This window comes from Saccopteryx leptura, chromosome 11 (assembly GCF_036850995.1).
Source record: "Saccopteryx leptura isolate mSacLep1 chromosome 11, mSacLep1_pri_phased_curated, whole genome shotgun sequence".
Classification (NCBI taxonomy): Eukaryota; Metazoa; Chordata; class Mammalia; order Chiroptera; family Emballonuridae; genus Saccopteryx; species Saccopteryx leptura.
This window is the reverse complement of record NC_089513.1, coordinates 80,559,791-80,572,233: the sequence shown is the minus strand read 5'-3', so window position 1 is coordinate 80,572,233 and position 12,443 is coordinate 80,559,791. Positions and strand designations below refer to the sequence as shown.

Genomic DNA, 12,443 nt, shown 5'->3' with positions numbered 1-12,443 from the left:
GTGAAACTGTCACTTTCTGGAACATTTTCTCAATCCATTGAGATTTTGCTTCCCGGCAAAAGTTTGTCAACAGTTTGGCTCAAATAAACTCATAAAAATTCTGACAGGTTTGGACATTTCTTACGTTGACATCTGAAAACTTTGTAAGATTCTTTGTACTTCCTGAAACTGATAGCCCAAGGCGTTTGTTCTTCTATAAACATTGTTTGTAGGTCACCAAAGGAGGGACGCGTGCACAAGGCCTGACGCGTTTTATAAGAAATTGATTTATGCACCTGTGAACAGGTGGGCTGAGTTCAAAATGCAGCAGCCCCAAGTGTCTGAGATTTAAGCTCTTTATAGGGCTAGTGAGCAAGGCTAGGGAAGAGGTTAGTTTTGTCAGGAAATGCTGGGGCACGGTGAGGGGATTTGCTCAAGCAGGAGGTTAGGTGAGGGGAAGTGTGGGTTAATCAGTCAAATTTGCTCAGGTTAGAGGTACTGAAATTGCCCTGGTACCAAATCATTTAAAGTTTAACCTGGCTGGTTGTGGTTTTTTTGGTAAGGGGCCCTGGACCCAAACCTAATAAACGTATTATTCTATTTATATAAAGATGTGCTATTTGAGCTGTTTCCTAACATACCACAAAACTCCATATATCAAGATAAACTTAGCTAAAACCAAGGGATTTTTCTTGTATTTTTACATTCTTTCACGGTTGAAAGGGAGCAGATTATATCACCCCTAATTATGCTTCTTTGGCATAAGGGTTATTTTGAGATGAGGAGGAGGAGGATCGAAGAACGGTGCTCTTCCACGGATGGTGCGGCTTCGGGAGGGACGCGAGGGACGCACAGGGAGCGTTGAGGGAGGAAGGAGACATCCGCCTAGCCAGCCAGATCAGCAGAATCAACTTGTGACAAATGGGGTGACAGATGTCGCAGCCAGATCACCCTCAGATCCTGAGCTGATTAGTTTTGAAAAACAGCAGACAAGAGAGAATCTCTGAAAAAAAAGTATAAGTTCACCTTGGCCCAATATATCAATTGATTAGAGCATTGTCCCAATAATTAAGGTGACCAATCGTTGTCCTTTAGGGAGGACAGCCCTTCTTTTGTAAGTTCTGTACTCCCTCGAAAAGTATCCTCCTATATGTCCTCCTTTTTGATATTGTAAGACTAGTCTGTAAATGTCTGTATTCGATCAATTGCAGAGTTGATCAATTGCGTGTGACGTGATGTATTTGTATCTAAATGAGTACTTTGTTCTTACAATTATTATTAAAAATGAACAAACATGTAAGCAATTATAATATAAAATATTACAAATGTTTTTATTATGCATTTATCATACTATACTGTATTATTGTTGCAATTAATAAAATGTTTTTTTATTTACAATATTGTTTTCTTCAATTTATTTTTGTCCTTTTCATTGTAAAAAAGTTGGTCACCTTACAATACTCCAAAACTGGGGGTTTGATTCCAGACCAGGGCACACACAGGAATCAACCAATGAATGCATAAATAAGTAGAATAATACAGTAAATTGGTGTTTCCCTCTCTCCCTTATTCTCTCTAAAATCAATAAATGAAAAAAATAGAAAGTCCCTTTTTTGTAGGGGATATTTACATTTATAAAGAAAATCTCCATTTGTAAGAGTTTCCCTCCCTGTAGGGATGTTGGCTCTAAATCACAAGTTGCATCAATGCAGAAAGCATCTACTGATTCTGCACAGCAAAACCTACTCTCTTCCAGGTAACCTCTCTTAAGTGCCCTCCTGCTGCGTCCTCTCACCCGTCTTTTGTCCTTTTCTGAAGATGGTAAATAAGGTGGTGGTGGCTTGGAGCATTTTTCAGAGTTTACTCAGTTTTACTGAGTATCTGTCACATATACATAAGCTATACAAGTTGATAAAATTCTGGTTATTGTTCTTTTATTTATCCACATTTATTTCAGGGAGTTTCAGCCAAAAACTAAGAATGGCACAGAGAAAATTATCTTCTCCTCTCCTATATAGTAGCCATCAAATCCTGCAGCGAATTTTATTAGTTACAATTGCAAAATACATCCTATACCCAACCTTCTGTGCTGCCTCCAGTGAGGACAAGCCACATCTATCTCTCCAAGACTGCTCCAATACCTTCCTAATTCATATCTTCCTAAAATTTGTATTCACCATACAGTTGCTTTAGTGAACTTTCAAAGAAATGTAAATCCGGATATGCAATTTCTTTGTTCAAAGCTCATAGAATGGACATTTAGAATGATTTGCAAAACTCAGCATAACATATAAAAACCCTACATGATGTTAAAGCTCTACACGATTTGACCTCTTCCTGTCTGTGAACTTACTTTCTATCCCTGCATCTTCAGCTCTGGATCTTGCTAAACATTCCACATATATGATGGCCTCAAGCATTTGTATTATCTTCTTTGCTTAGAAATTACCCCCCAAAAACAACAGTTTACTACCAGGTTTTATTCAAATCTCTGCTGAAAAACAATCTTGGCAGAATTTTTCCAGACTTGTGGTAGTGGGTTGAAGAGTGCCCCCTTTCCACTTCCTGTCTACCTGAATCCTCACAATGCCATCTTATTTAGAAATAGTCTTTGCAAATGTAACTGTAAGAAGCTCGAGATAAACACATCTTGGATTTAGAGTGGGTCCTGAATCTAGTGACTGCTGTCATCATGTAAGAAGAGGGGAGGACAGACACACCAGCAAGGAGGGTGTGAAGGCTGGAAGTCTGCGACAAGCTGAGAAACACCAAGGACTGCAGGCAACCAACCACCAGCAGCTGGAAGAGTCACCTGGAGACTTCTCTCTCAAAGGCTCTAGAATAAACCAGCTCTGGCAGCACCGTGATCATGGACCTCTGGACTCTGGAACTACATTTTTGTTCAATGCCATCAAGTTTGAAGTAACTTGTTACAGGCAACTCCAGTAAATTAACAGTGACATAAAGAAAGCACTCCCAGCTACCCTGGCCCTGGTGTAGTTTTCTTCCTAGAACTGATCACAGCCTAAATTTTACTTATTTTTTACTTTTGGGGGAGGGGGTGTCCATTTGAGTGTCATTTTTTCATTGCTAGAAATTGTTGCCAGCATTTTTAGGTGGCAAATATATAGAGATTAGGATGGGAAGCAAGGTTTACAACTTTTAAACTTGACTTTAGAGAGAGAAGGAAGGACAGAGAAACATCGATTTGTGTTGCACTTATTTATGCATTTGTTGGTTGATTGTTGGATTTGTCTGTAACCAGGGGATAGAACCAGCAACCTTACCTGGACGTTATCACCAATTGAGCCAGGGCTGAAGCAAAGCGTGTACTTGTTTTAAAATTAATAAACCCACACAAGATACATATATACTGTATTTCTTCATGCAGTTTTCCCCACAATGTTCTGCTTCCAACGAGGGAAAAAACCATGACTGTTTTTCTCCGACCACTTTTTCATTTTTCTCACCTAACAAAACAAATGCTTAACTCTACCAGAAAATACAGGCGAACCTGGAAAGAGATTTAAGCTGCTCAACAAGTCACTTTTAATCCTGAGGGCTGCTGTATCGATCGCCTTAATTACCTAATACAAATTATCAGCCCGTTTCACTTGGTTGATGGCACATTTGTTTTTGACTCTCATACTATTGTTAGTATTGTGTTTCTGGGGTATTTACCTGTTATCATCCATTGTCAAAGTACAGTAGAGATCATACTCAACCAGCTACTATCACAGGAAAAAGGCAAGCCCTTTTAGTGCAAAAGTGGGTGGCTCTGAAAAGAGCCTTTGGTTTAAGACTGGGGAAGATACCAAGATCCCACTTCACTTGCCCTTGGCCTTGTGGTGGCTCTCGGTCTTCTTGGGAAGCAGCACGGCCTGGATGTTGGGCAGGACGCCGCCCTGCGCGATGGTCACTTTGCCCAGCAGCTTGTTGAGCTCCTCGTCGTTGCGGATGGCCAACTGCAAGTGGCGCGGGATGATGCGCGTCTTCTTGTTGTCGCGGGCCGCGTTGCCCGCCAACTCCAGGATCTCGGCCGTCAGGTACTCCAGCACTGCCGCCAGGTATACGGGCGCGCCGGCCCCAACCCGCTCGGCGTAGTTGCCCTTGCGGAGCAGGCGGTGCACGCGGCCCACGGGGAACTGCAGCCCGGCCCGCGAGGACCGCGTCTTGGCCTTGGCTCGCGCCTTACCGCCCTGCTTTCCGCGTCCAGACATAATGAATAAGTCTCTACAGCCCGTCCACCCTCTGAGTGGGGTCACCGAGAGTCGCCCTCTTTATAGTCCTTCTTGGGCGCGAAAGTGAAGCTGTGCCATTGGCGGAAAGTTACAGACCTCTCATGTAAACCAATGGGATCCTGGTTCTGAAATACACTTCTTTTGAGTGGACGATGTTCCTGTGACGTTTCCTGAAGTCGCCACCAGTGACACACGAGTTTAGCCGACGCCTCCTTTAAGAGGCTGTGAACCAAGAAGACATTTGCAGACTCACACTCATTCCTCCTGTGGCGTCTCTGCTTGCTCTGCGGTTCCTCCCGACCATGCCCGAGCCCGCCAAGTCCGCGCCCGCCCCGAAGAAGGGCTCCAAGAAGGCGGTTACCAAGGCGCAGAAGAAGGACGGCAAGAAGCGCAAGCGCAGCCGCAAGGAGAGCTACGCGGTGTACGTGTACAAGGTGCTGAAGCAGGTGCACCCCGACACCGGCATCTCGTCCAAGGCTATGGGCATCATGAACTCGTTCGTCAACGACATCTTCGAGCGCATCGCGGGCGAGGCGTCGCGCCTGGCGCATTACAACAAGCGCTCGACCATCACATCCCGGGAGATCCAGACGGCCGTGCGCCTGCTGCTGCCCGGGGAGCTGGCCAAGCACGCCGTGTCCGAGGGCACCAAGGCTGTCACCAAGTACACCAGCGCCAAGTAATTCCCTGTTGGAGGCACTTCTTTATCCAAAGGCTCTTTTCAGAGCCACATATATGCTCAGAGAGAGCTGGTGCTAGTTCCACTTCTGTGGTGTGCTAACTGGTTTAATCTGAAAGTTTAGCAGCGATCTTTTGAGAATTTACCCTCCTGTTAAGGTAAGCTCAAGGTCCATAACGACCAAAATAAAATTAACCTCACTTAAAAAATCCTGGAACTGTTGTGTAGAAACGCTTTGAGCCTTTCATTGTCACTTAGGGACTTGCTAACTTTAAAAGGGTTCTGGCACTTTTTTCAGGGTTAAGAAACGGTGGAAAGGGAAATGTGAAACTAATCGAAACAATCCTACGTCTCATACCGGGGATAGATTTGCACTGGCAGCCGAGGTTTGGCGGGTAATTTGAATTCGCCTGGAAGCGCGCGCACTTGCTGTATCTGGCATTGTTCCCGCCATTCTTGTAACAAAAGGTTTAAAAATAAGTGGCAAGTTCAGCCAGGACAAACGGTCGGAAACCCCCTCGCCTCCCGGAGACAGAAGGAGCAGGTAAGTCCGCTGACAAAGTCAGGCGCCTTTCATGTGGAAGCTGTAAAGGTTTATAGGACTCGAGAAAGCCAACTTGGGGAGCTCGTATCTTGGTGCCTATTAGGGCACGGTGCTTCACTGGCTAATAAATCCTCTTCCTCCAGCACGTTGTCCGAGCGTCTTTGTCCTCTGGGGGTCGTTTCCTTTTTTCTTGCAACAAAGTTTATGTTGCATTGGCCGGGAAGCGTGGAGGAGAGACTCCCGCGATTGGCTGACTTGGGCACCTCCGTTGGGGAGCTCCCAAACGGCCCTGGACGCTGCCCACTGAGCGCGGGCCTGGGATTTCCCCGTGCGGAGGCCTCTGCAGGACGGACTGGGGGTCCCCTCTGTCGGTCCCAACAAGGACCAGATAAGAGAGGAACAGGAGAATGGGGGCATGCATGAGTTAGGGTAAGGAAAACCAGGCAAAGGTAGCTAGCTGAGGTCCGGCCCCTTTTGGGGGGAGAAGAGAGGACTGATCACCCTCTGAATAACAGGTTGGGAGTGGTGGGAGGCTGTGTGAAAGAGAGTGTGGAGTGAATGAGAGGGACATCGCAAGGGGTTCCGACTCCCTCCACAGGGCGGAAATAATTGTTGAGTCCCTAACGGTGGGTCTGTAGGGCGCCTCCTATGGTTCAGAGGCAGAATTGCCTGCTGGTGGTTTATATCAGCCTGCTCTGAGCCAAAAGGGTCCTATATCTCCGTGAAGAAAGTGGCTGGTGACAGACAAAGCGAATGACCTCCCCTCAAACTTCCCCCTACTGTTTACCCAGTCTCTTCGTGTGGCATGACTGTTGTCTGTCTTGGGAGGTGTGGGGGATTCACAGGGAAAACCCACTCCCCTGGCCATAGTGGTCAGAACTTTAAGAAAGGGTTCTCGGGGAACTACCGAGTGACCATGTCCCCAGGAAAATTGAGAACCTTGTGTAAACTGGAACGGCCCACGTTTGGGGTTGGGTGGCCAGCAGAAGGAAGCTTGGATAGGTCTATTGCACAAAAAGTATGGCAAATTGTCACTGGGGATCCAGGCCACTGGTACTTACTGGTGCTAGTATGCACCAACTCAGAGAAGTAACAGAGACATTGCTTAGAGAAGTTATTCCAAAGTTTGTACTGCCACTTTGGGTAGGCTCTGACAATGGCCCTGCTTTTGTGGCTAAAGTACAAAAGATGGCTCAAGCCTTGGACATCTCTTGGGAGCTTCATGCTGCAAACAGACCTCAGAGTTCAGGGAAGGTGGGATGAATGAATAGGATCCTAAAGTTTAGTGCTTAGCAAATTATGTAAGGAGACAGGTCTTAAATGGGTACAAGCTTTACCTTTAATATTGTTTAAAATCTGGTGTACCCCATCCAAAAACACCAGATACTCACCTTATGAAGTATTATTATACAATTGGCCTCCCCCAATATTACATAGCTTGCCAGGGACACCCTGGGAGCTAGGAGAGACAGAGCTACACCAGTAATTAGAGGTTCTAGTCTAGGCAGACTGGCCACTAGCATTTCCAGCTGGGTGTTAGAAAGGGCTCCGATAAGTCTGTTTGCCCCTGTCCATCCTTTTTCCCCAGGAGATCAAATGTGGGTCAAGGATTGGAATCCAACCCCCCCACCCAAGAGGAAGAGGGATCTTACACTGTAATCCTGTTATAGGACAGTACTGCTTAACCAGAAGAGGAGGGAATTATATGGAATCAGTTGGGGAATTGACTTGGTTCGGCCAACGGTATTAAAATGCATCTTCTGTCAAGAACATGTGGTGGGAAACCAAACAGAAAAATCTGCTGGTCGGGTTTCCAGAACTGGCCAAGGCCTGGTGCACTCCTGGGCAAGCACAGACTCTATTGGATCTGTGGGGTCAGGGCCAACAGCTGCTTTCCCAGAAATGGGGAAGGGAGCTGTATAGTTGGAATGATAAAACCTTCCTTCTTCCTCCTGCCTCCTGGGATAGGAGAGTTGCTGGGCTACCCAGCCCCTCAGCCCTCCAGATAGGGGAGTGGAAAGATGGCAAGTGGCCCCCCACAACAGATAATTCAGTACGATGGGCCCGCCACCTGGGCAGAAGATGGATCTTGGAGATACTGTACCCCCATTTACATGCTAAACTGGATTATCCGATTACAGGCAGTCTTAGAAATTATTACCAATGAAACCCGGAGGGCTCTAACCCTCCTCCACATGACAACAAACCCAGATGCAAAATGCCACCTACCTAAACAGGCTGGCTTTAGACTATCTGCTGGCAGCAGAAGGAGGAGGGTGTGGGAAGTTTAATCTCACTCATTGTTGCCTGCAAATAGATGACCAGGGCCAGGCTCTCGTAAAGAAGATGGTAAAATTAACACACATGCCAGTATAAGTCTGGCATGAATGGAGCCCTGCCAGCCCCCTTGTGGGATGGTTCTCAGCTTTAGGAGGGTTCAAAGCCCTAACAGGAGGAGTCCTGCTACTCCTAGGAATGTGCTTGATAGGCCTGTGTTTGCTGCCACTTTTAGTTAACAGCCTAAAGGTCATGGTGGAAGCCACAGCACAACAACGAACCATGGCACATATATATTTTACTCATCACTACCATATGCTCCTTCAGGGTCTGTTAAACACGTGAAAGTATCTTTTTAAAATGAATGAATACGAATAAAATTTAAAAACCATTTGTGATTTTTGTCCAGACATCTTTTGCAACTGTCCTGATGTATCCCACAATGCACTCAACCTCTTGATTATCACAGAGCTACAAAAATAATCTGGTCCTACATCAGTTGAAATAAGGAATTTGGTTCTGATAATGCCACTTTGAAAAATATTTGATACTTTGTATTCTAAACACATGTTTAGAATACAAAATCTTAGAATTGGTATAAACATGTTTTTACTAAGACTCCTTCTACCCATATTTTCATTATTGCTCCTGGACACAGTTCTGTTTTTTAATCTCCATACTACACAGTGATCAGTGCCTACATTTCAGCTTCGTTATACTATGTCCACACAGGTTTTGCATAACTTAGTTATGTTATTATGTCTTACTAGGATTTGTTTAAGAGCTTATTTTTCTTCTCATATTATTGTGGGTGCTTGAAGGCAAGAACTATATTATTTTTCTTAGTTTCACAGCTTTCCTGTATAGCCTTTCCCCAAAGTATCTAGCATAGAGAACAATAACAACAAAAAGCCCTCTCTGAATTGGTCATCAGTAATTGACTGACCAGCTAGGTGATGTAGGACCCTGGAAGAAATTAAGAGCATCACTTAAATTTTAACCATAAAGAAAAGACAGGACATTAAGACTAAAGAGGTGGTATCTGAATGAAGAAGGAGATAATGTGTGATTAGTAAGTATCAAATGGTTAATATCTTGAAATTTGACTTCTCCAAATAAGTGCTATGCTGTGCTTCCTTCTTAAAAATTAGGATTGAGTTGAGAAATTTAAATTGACTCTTGAAACTGAAGCAGAAAGTAATTTAAAATAAACTCATGATTAAATTGCTACACATCTAGAAGAGAGAGAAGCAGGAGGCCACACTTGACATAGCTAGTATCATATCAGCTGCCTCTCACCTCTCGGGTATTTATAGTTGTTATCAGTAAAATAGACTCTCCTGCACAAGGCTGTGGGATCAGCACTGGGGTCCTCAGAGTCCCCGCTCGTGGCAGTGGGGGGACGTGCTCCTCCCAGGACATGGTGTAAACAGCAGGGACCATGTGTGGCTTTTCCAGGGGGACACATTTTATAGGCTTCTGTGTTTTCCCAGCTCAATGGAAAACAGAGGAAGCTGAGGGTTTTGACCAGTCTCCATGGGTCATCAAGAAAGACATGATGGTGCTATTGGGAGTGACCTGGGTCCACCCTCAGAAAGAATGTCTGTGGGGACATCCCTCTCAGGGATTCCCGACACCCATGCCAGCCTCAAACTACTTCATCCATCCTGTCACCACCAGGGGCCAGTCCTTCCCTTCAAGAAGTAATTGAAGTAATTGAAGAAATGTGAGCATGAGTGAATGCATTGAAATGTATACCATAAGAATGGGTAAGTAACAAAGGATAAAGTTCTTCAGTTACTCTTTGGGAGGATCATAAGCATAAACATATTTGCAGAGAGAAATGACATGGTTAAGAGTCATTTGGGTTATGAAGGTGAGGGCAGAAGAATGAAAAATGGGGATTGTTCGGAAAGGAGCACTTCAATCAGCTGGGACCACTGTCTCTGGGTTTGTCCTGGACAACCTGGCTTACTCCAGGATTAGTGGCCACACTGCAAAAAGAAACAATGGAGGTGAAACGTGGAATCAGAATTGGTGAGTTGTTTGAAATATTTATAGAGTTCAAAGCCCTTGCCTAATTCTCCTAATTATGAACTGTTTGAAAATAAAAGCCCCTTGAAGAACACCGTAGGTTACATCGCGTAAAATTGAGGGATAATTCGCAAAATCTGCTCTAAAGGTCTACGGCCATGCAAATGCAAGAATAATCACATGCAGAGAAAGGAGATGGGAAACGCGCAGGTCACAACGATCTGATAAGGGTCAGCTTTCTCTGGCTAAAGCTCAGGAAAGTACTATCTGACATCAAAAGCCACACGCTCGACGAGGGTGGGATTCGAACCCACGCGTGCAGAGCACAATGGATTAGCAGTCCATCGCCTTAACCACTCGGCCACCTCGTCACCGCGAGACTAAGCTTTGGAGACTGTCATTCTTGAATTCATTCCTGGGAATTCACAGGACACTCTTGAGCGGAGAGACCCTGCAACGTGACCGAGATGTATCTGGGGACGTGGGAACGGCTTTCTTCTCTCCGCACAAAAAACAAGAACCGGAGGGGAAGCAGCGGGGAAGCCGCCAGAACGCGATGAGACACGTGTGCGGGGCTTTCGCCCGTCTGGCGTTCTGGCGCGGGGCGGGGGGCAGGGCTGGTCTGGGGCAGGCACGAGAGAAAACGTTCTGAGCGCCTCTGTCACTCGTAGACGAGGAAGTGTTTGGACTCAGGGAGAAGGCAGCTGATCTTGACCCAGCTGCAACCAAGAAACATCTGCAGTGCCCGGAGCTGCCCTTTAAATACAGGGGAGGGAGGTGCAGCAGCCATCGGAAGTCGAGGACCTTTCACCCTGGGTGTGACATGCAAGCACACACTCCCCTGTATCTCCCTCAGCACTGTGTGTTCTCCCCTGGGAAACTTTTTATTTACTTTATGTATGTTGTTTCTGGTCCTTCTGTCTTTTATGAATGGGGCTCTCTTGCTTTCCTTATTAAGATGTTATTTATTCTGACGTTCTTTCCTTGCTCTAAAATATACCATAGTACATTATTATAGAGTTGAAAAGGAAACAGGTGTGAGACACATAAGCGCATCAATGGGCAATTCAACAGTAATAAGTGGAAACTTCAGTACTTAACTGTTGATAAATAATAGAACGAGATAGACAATCAGCAAATATTAAAAAGATTTGAACAACAGTATCAACCAACTTTACCTAACTTCCACCCAGTAACAGCAGAATACAGATTCTTTTCAAGAATACATGGATCATTCTTTAGGACAGACTATATATTATTTAAAAGTCTCGATAAAAATAAAAGGATGGAAATTATGCAATATTCCCTGACCATAATTAGATTAGAAGTCAATAACAGAAGGAAATCAACAATCTATGTGTATAAAAGAAATCAGAAGGGAAATTTACAAGTATTTTGAACAGAATTTTAAAAACCATAATGCATCAAAATGACGGCATTTCATTTAAGCAGTACTTATATCTTTAAACACCTATAATTAAAGGAGAAAGACCTCAAATGAATAACCTAAGCTTTTATCTTAAGTATTAGAAAAAGATGAGCAAACCAAACCCAAAGCCAGTACAAGAAAGGAAATAAAGATTACAGTAGAATCAATGACATGGAGAAGAGAAAAACAATAAAGAGCTAATGAAATGAAAAGACGAGTCAAAATGGACAAAATTTAAGCTAGACTGAACAAGAAAAGAGAGACGATGAAAAATCAGGAAGGAAACAGGACATCACTACTGATTTCACAGAAATTGAAAACATAAAGGGCGAGGGACGTCATACTAACAAATAACATAGATGAAAAATATCCCAGAGGATATACATTATGGGAAAGAACACAAGAAAAAAAAATAGAATATCTGGATAGATATAGAATTAAAAAAAAAAAATCAGTTGGTAATTATCTTTCAAAAAAGAAAGAAAAGCTCAAGCCCAGGTGGCCCTAATTAATGAATTAAACGTTTAAAGAGAAAATATACCTATTTTTCAGAAACTCTAAGCGTACACAAGAGAGCTCCAGGAAAACGGAAGCGCCCTCCTGTTGCAAAACGATGCTCCAGGTGAGGCTCGAACTCACAACCTCGGCATCACTCGCACACATACTGCCGTATAAGTACCGCGCGCTGACCGATTGCGCCACTGGAGCTCCTGCCCGCCACTTCCGGTCACTGATTACTCGGCCCACGCAGTGAACCTCCGGCGTCGCCTCAGGTGGCCACAGCCCCAGCTGGCCTAGCTTGCGGGAGCCCCGTGGCTGCGTCTCGCGCTTAAAGGCGAACTGGGTCCAGCTGCGGACCCCGATCTGGGCCACTCCTCCTGCGGGCACTGAGGGCGCTCTGCGCGCGGAGGGACGCGGCCAGGGCGACCGGAAGATCCCGATGAGCCCGGCGTCCAGAGGAGGACGTTTGTGACCCAGCCCGCCGGGGCTGCGCGGGGCCTGGAACCCTGTCGTCGGGGGCTCTAAGCGCCCCTAAGGGACCGGAAGTGGGAGACGCACTTGCCCACCGGCTTCGCTCTTTCCCTCCGGAAATTGCGGTGTCCTGCGCTCTGCGGGCTTCTGGTCCCGACCTGTGACCCTGGGCCTGCGACAAAGTAACTGCTCAGAGGCTGAGGAACTAGGGGTAGAATAGACGGGACCTCCCCGCAGTCTCCCCAAGCCTCTCCCCAGCGGCAGGAAGTGCCTAACTTCCCGCGGACC

General features: G+C 45.5%; 2 protein-coding genes and 2 non-coding genes across 4 annotated transcripts; 1 reads left to right on the top strand and 3 right to left on the bottom strand.

Annotated features, from left to right (window-relative positions):
* Positions 1–773: 773 nt before the first annotated feature.
* H2AC11 (H2A clustered histone 11) lies at positions 774–4,221 on the bottom strand. The gene is made up of 2 exons (XM_066352662.1): positions 3,806–4,221; positions 774–982 (listed from the first exon to the last, which is right to left on the bottom strand). The coding sequence occupies exon 1, from the start codon at positions 4,197–4,199 to the stop codon at positions 3,807–3,809; it is 393 nt and encodes a 130-aa protein (XP_066208759.1). The 5' UTR covers positions 4,200–4,221; the 3' UTR covers positions 774–982; position 3,806.
* Positions 4,222–4,461: 240 nt separating this feature from the next.
* Positions 4,462–5,545, top strand: LOC136383071 (histone H2B type 1-K-like). The gene has a single exon (XM_066352614.1). It carries the CDS (start codon positions 4,523–4,525, stop codon positions 4,901–4,903), a length of 381 nt encoding a protein of 126 aa, XP_066208711.1. The 5' UTR covers positions 4,462–4,522; the 3' UTR covers positions 4,904–5,545.
* A 4,498-nt stretch (positions 5,546–10,043) lies between these two features.
* TRNAS-GCU (transfer RNA serine (anticodon GCU)) lies at positions 10,044–10,125 on the bottom strand. The gene has a single exon. It is a non-coding gene; the product is annotated as a tRNA-Ser (tRNA).
* Positions 10,126–11,797: 1,672 nt separating this feature from the next.
* TRNAI-UAU (transfer RNA isoleucine (anticodon UAU)) lies at positions 11,798–11,891 on the bottom strand. The gene is made up of 2 exons: positions 11,854–11,891; positions 11,798–11,833 (listed from the first exon to the last, which is right to left on the bottom strand). It is a non-coding gene; the product is annotated as a tRNA-Ile (tRNA).
* Positions 11,892–12,443: the final 552 nt, after the last annotated feature.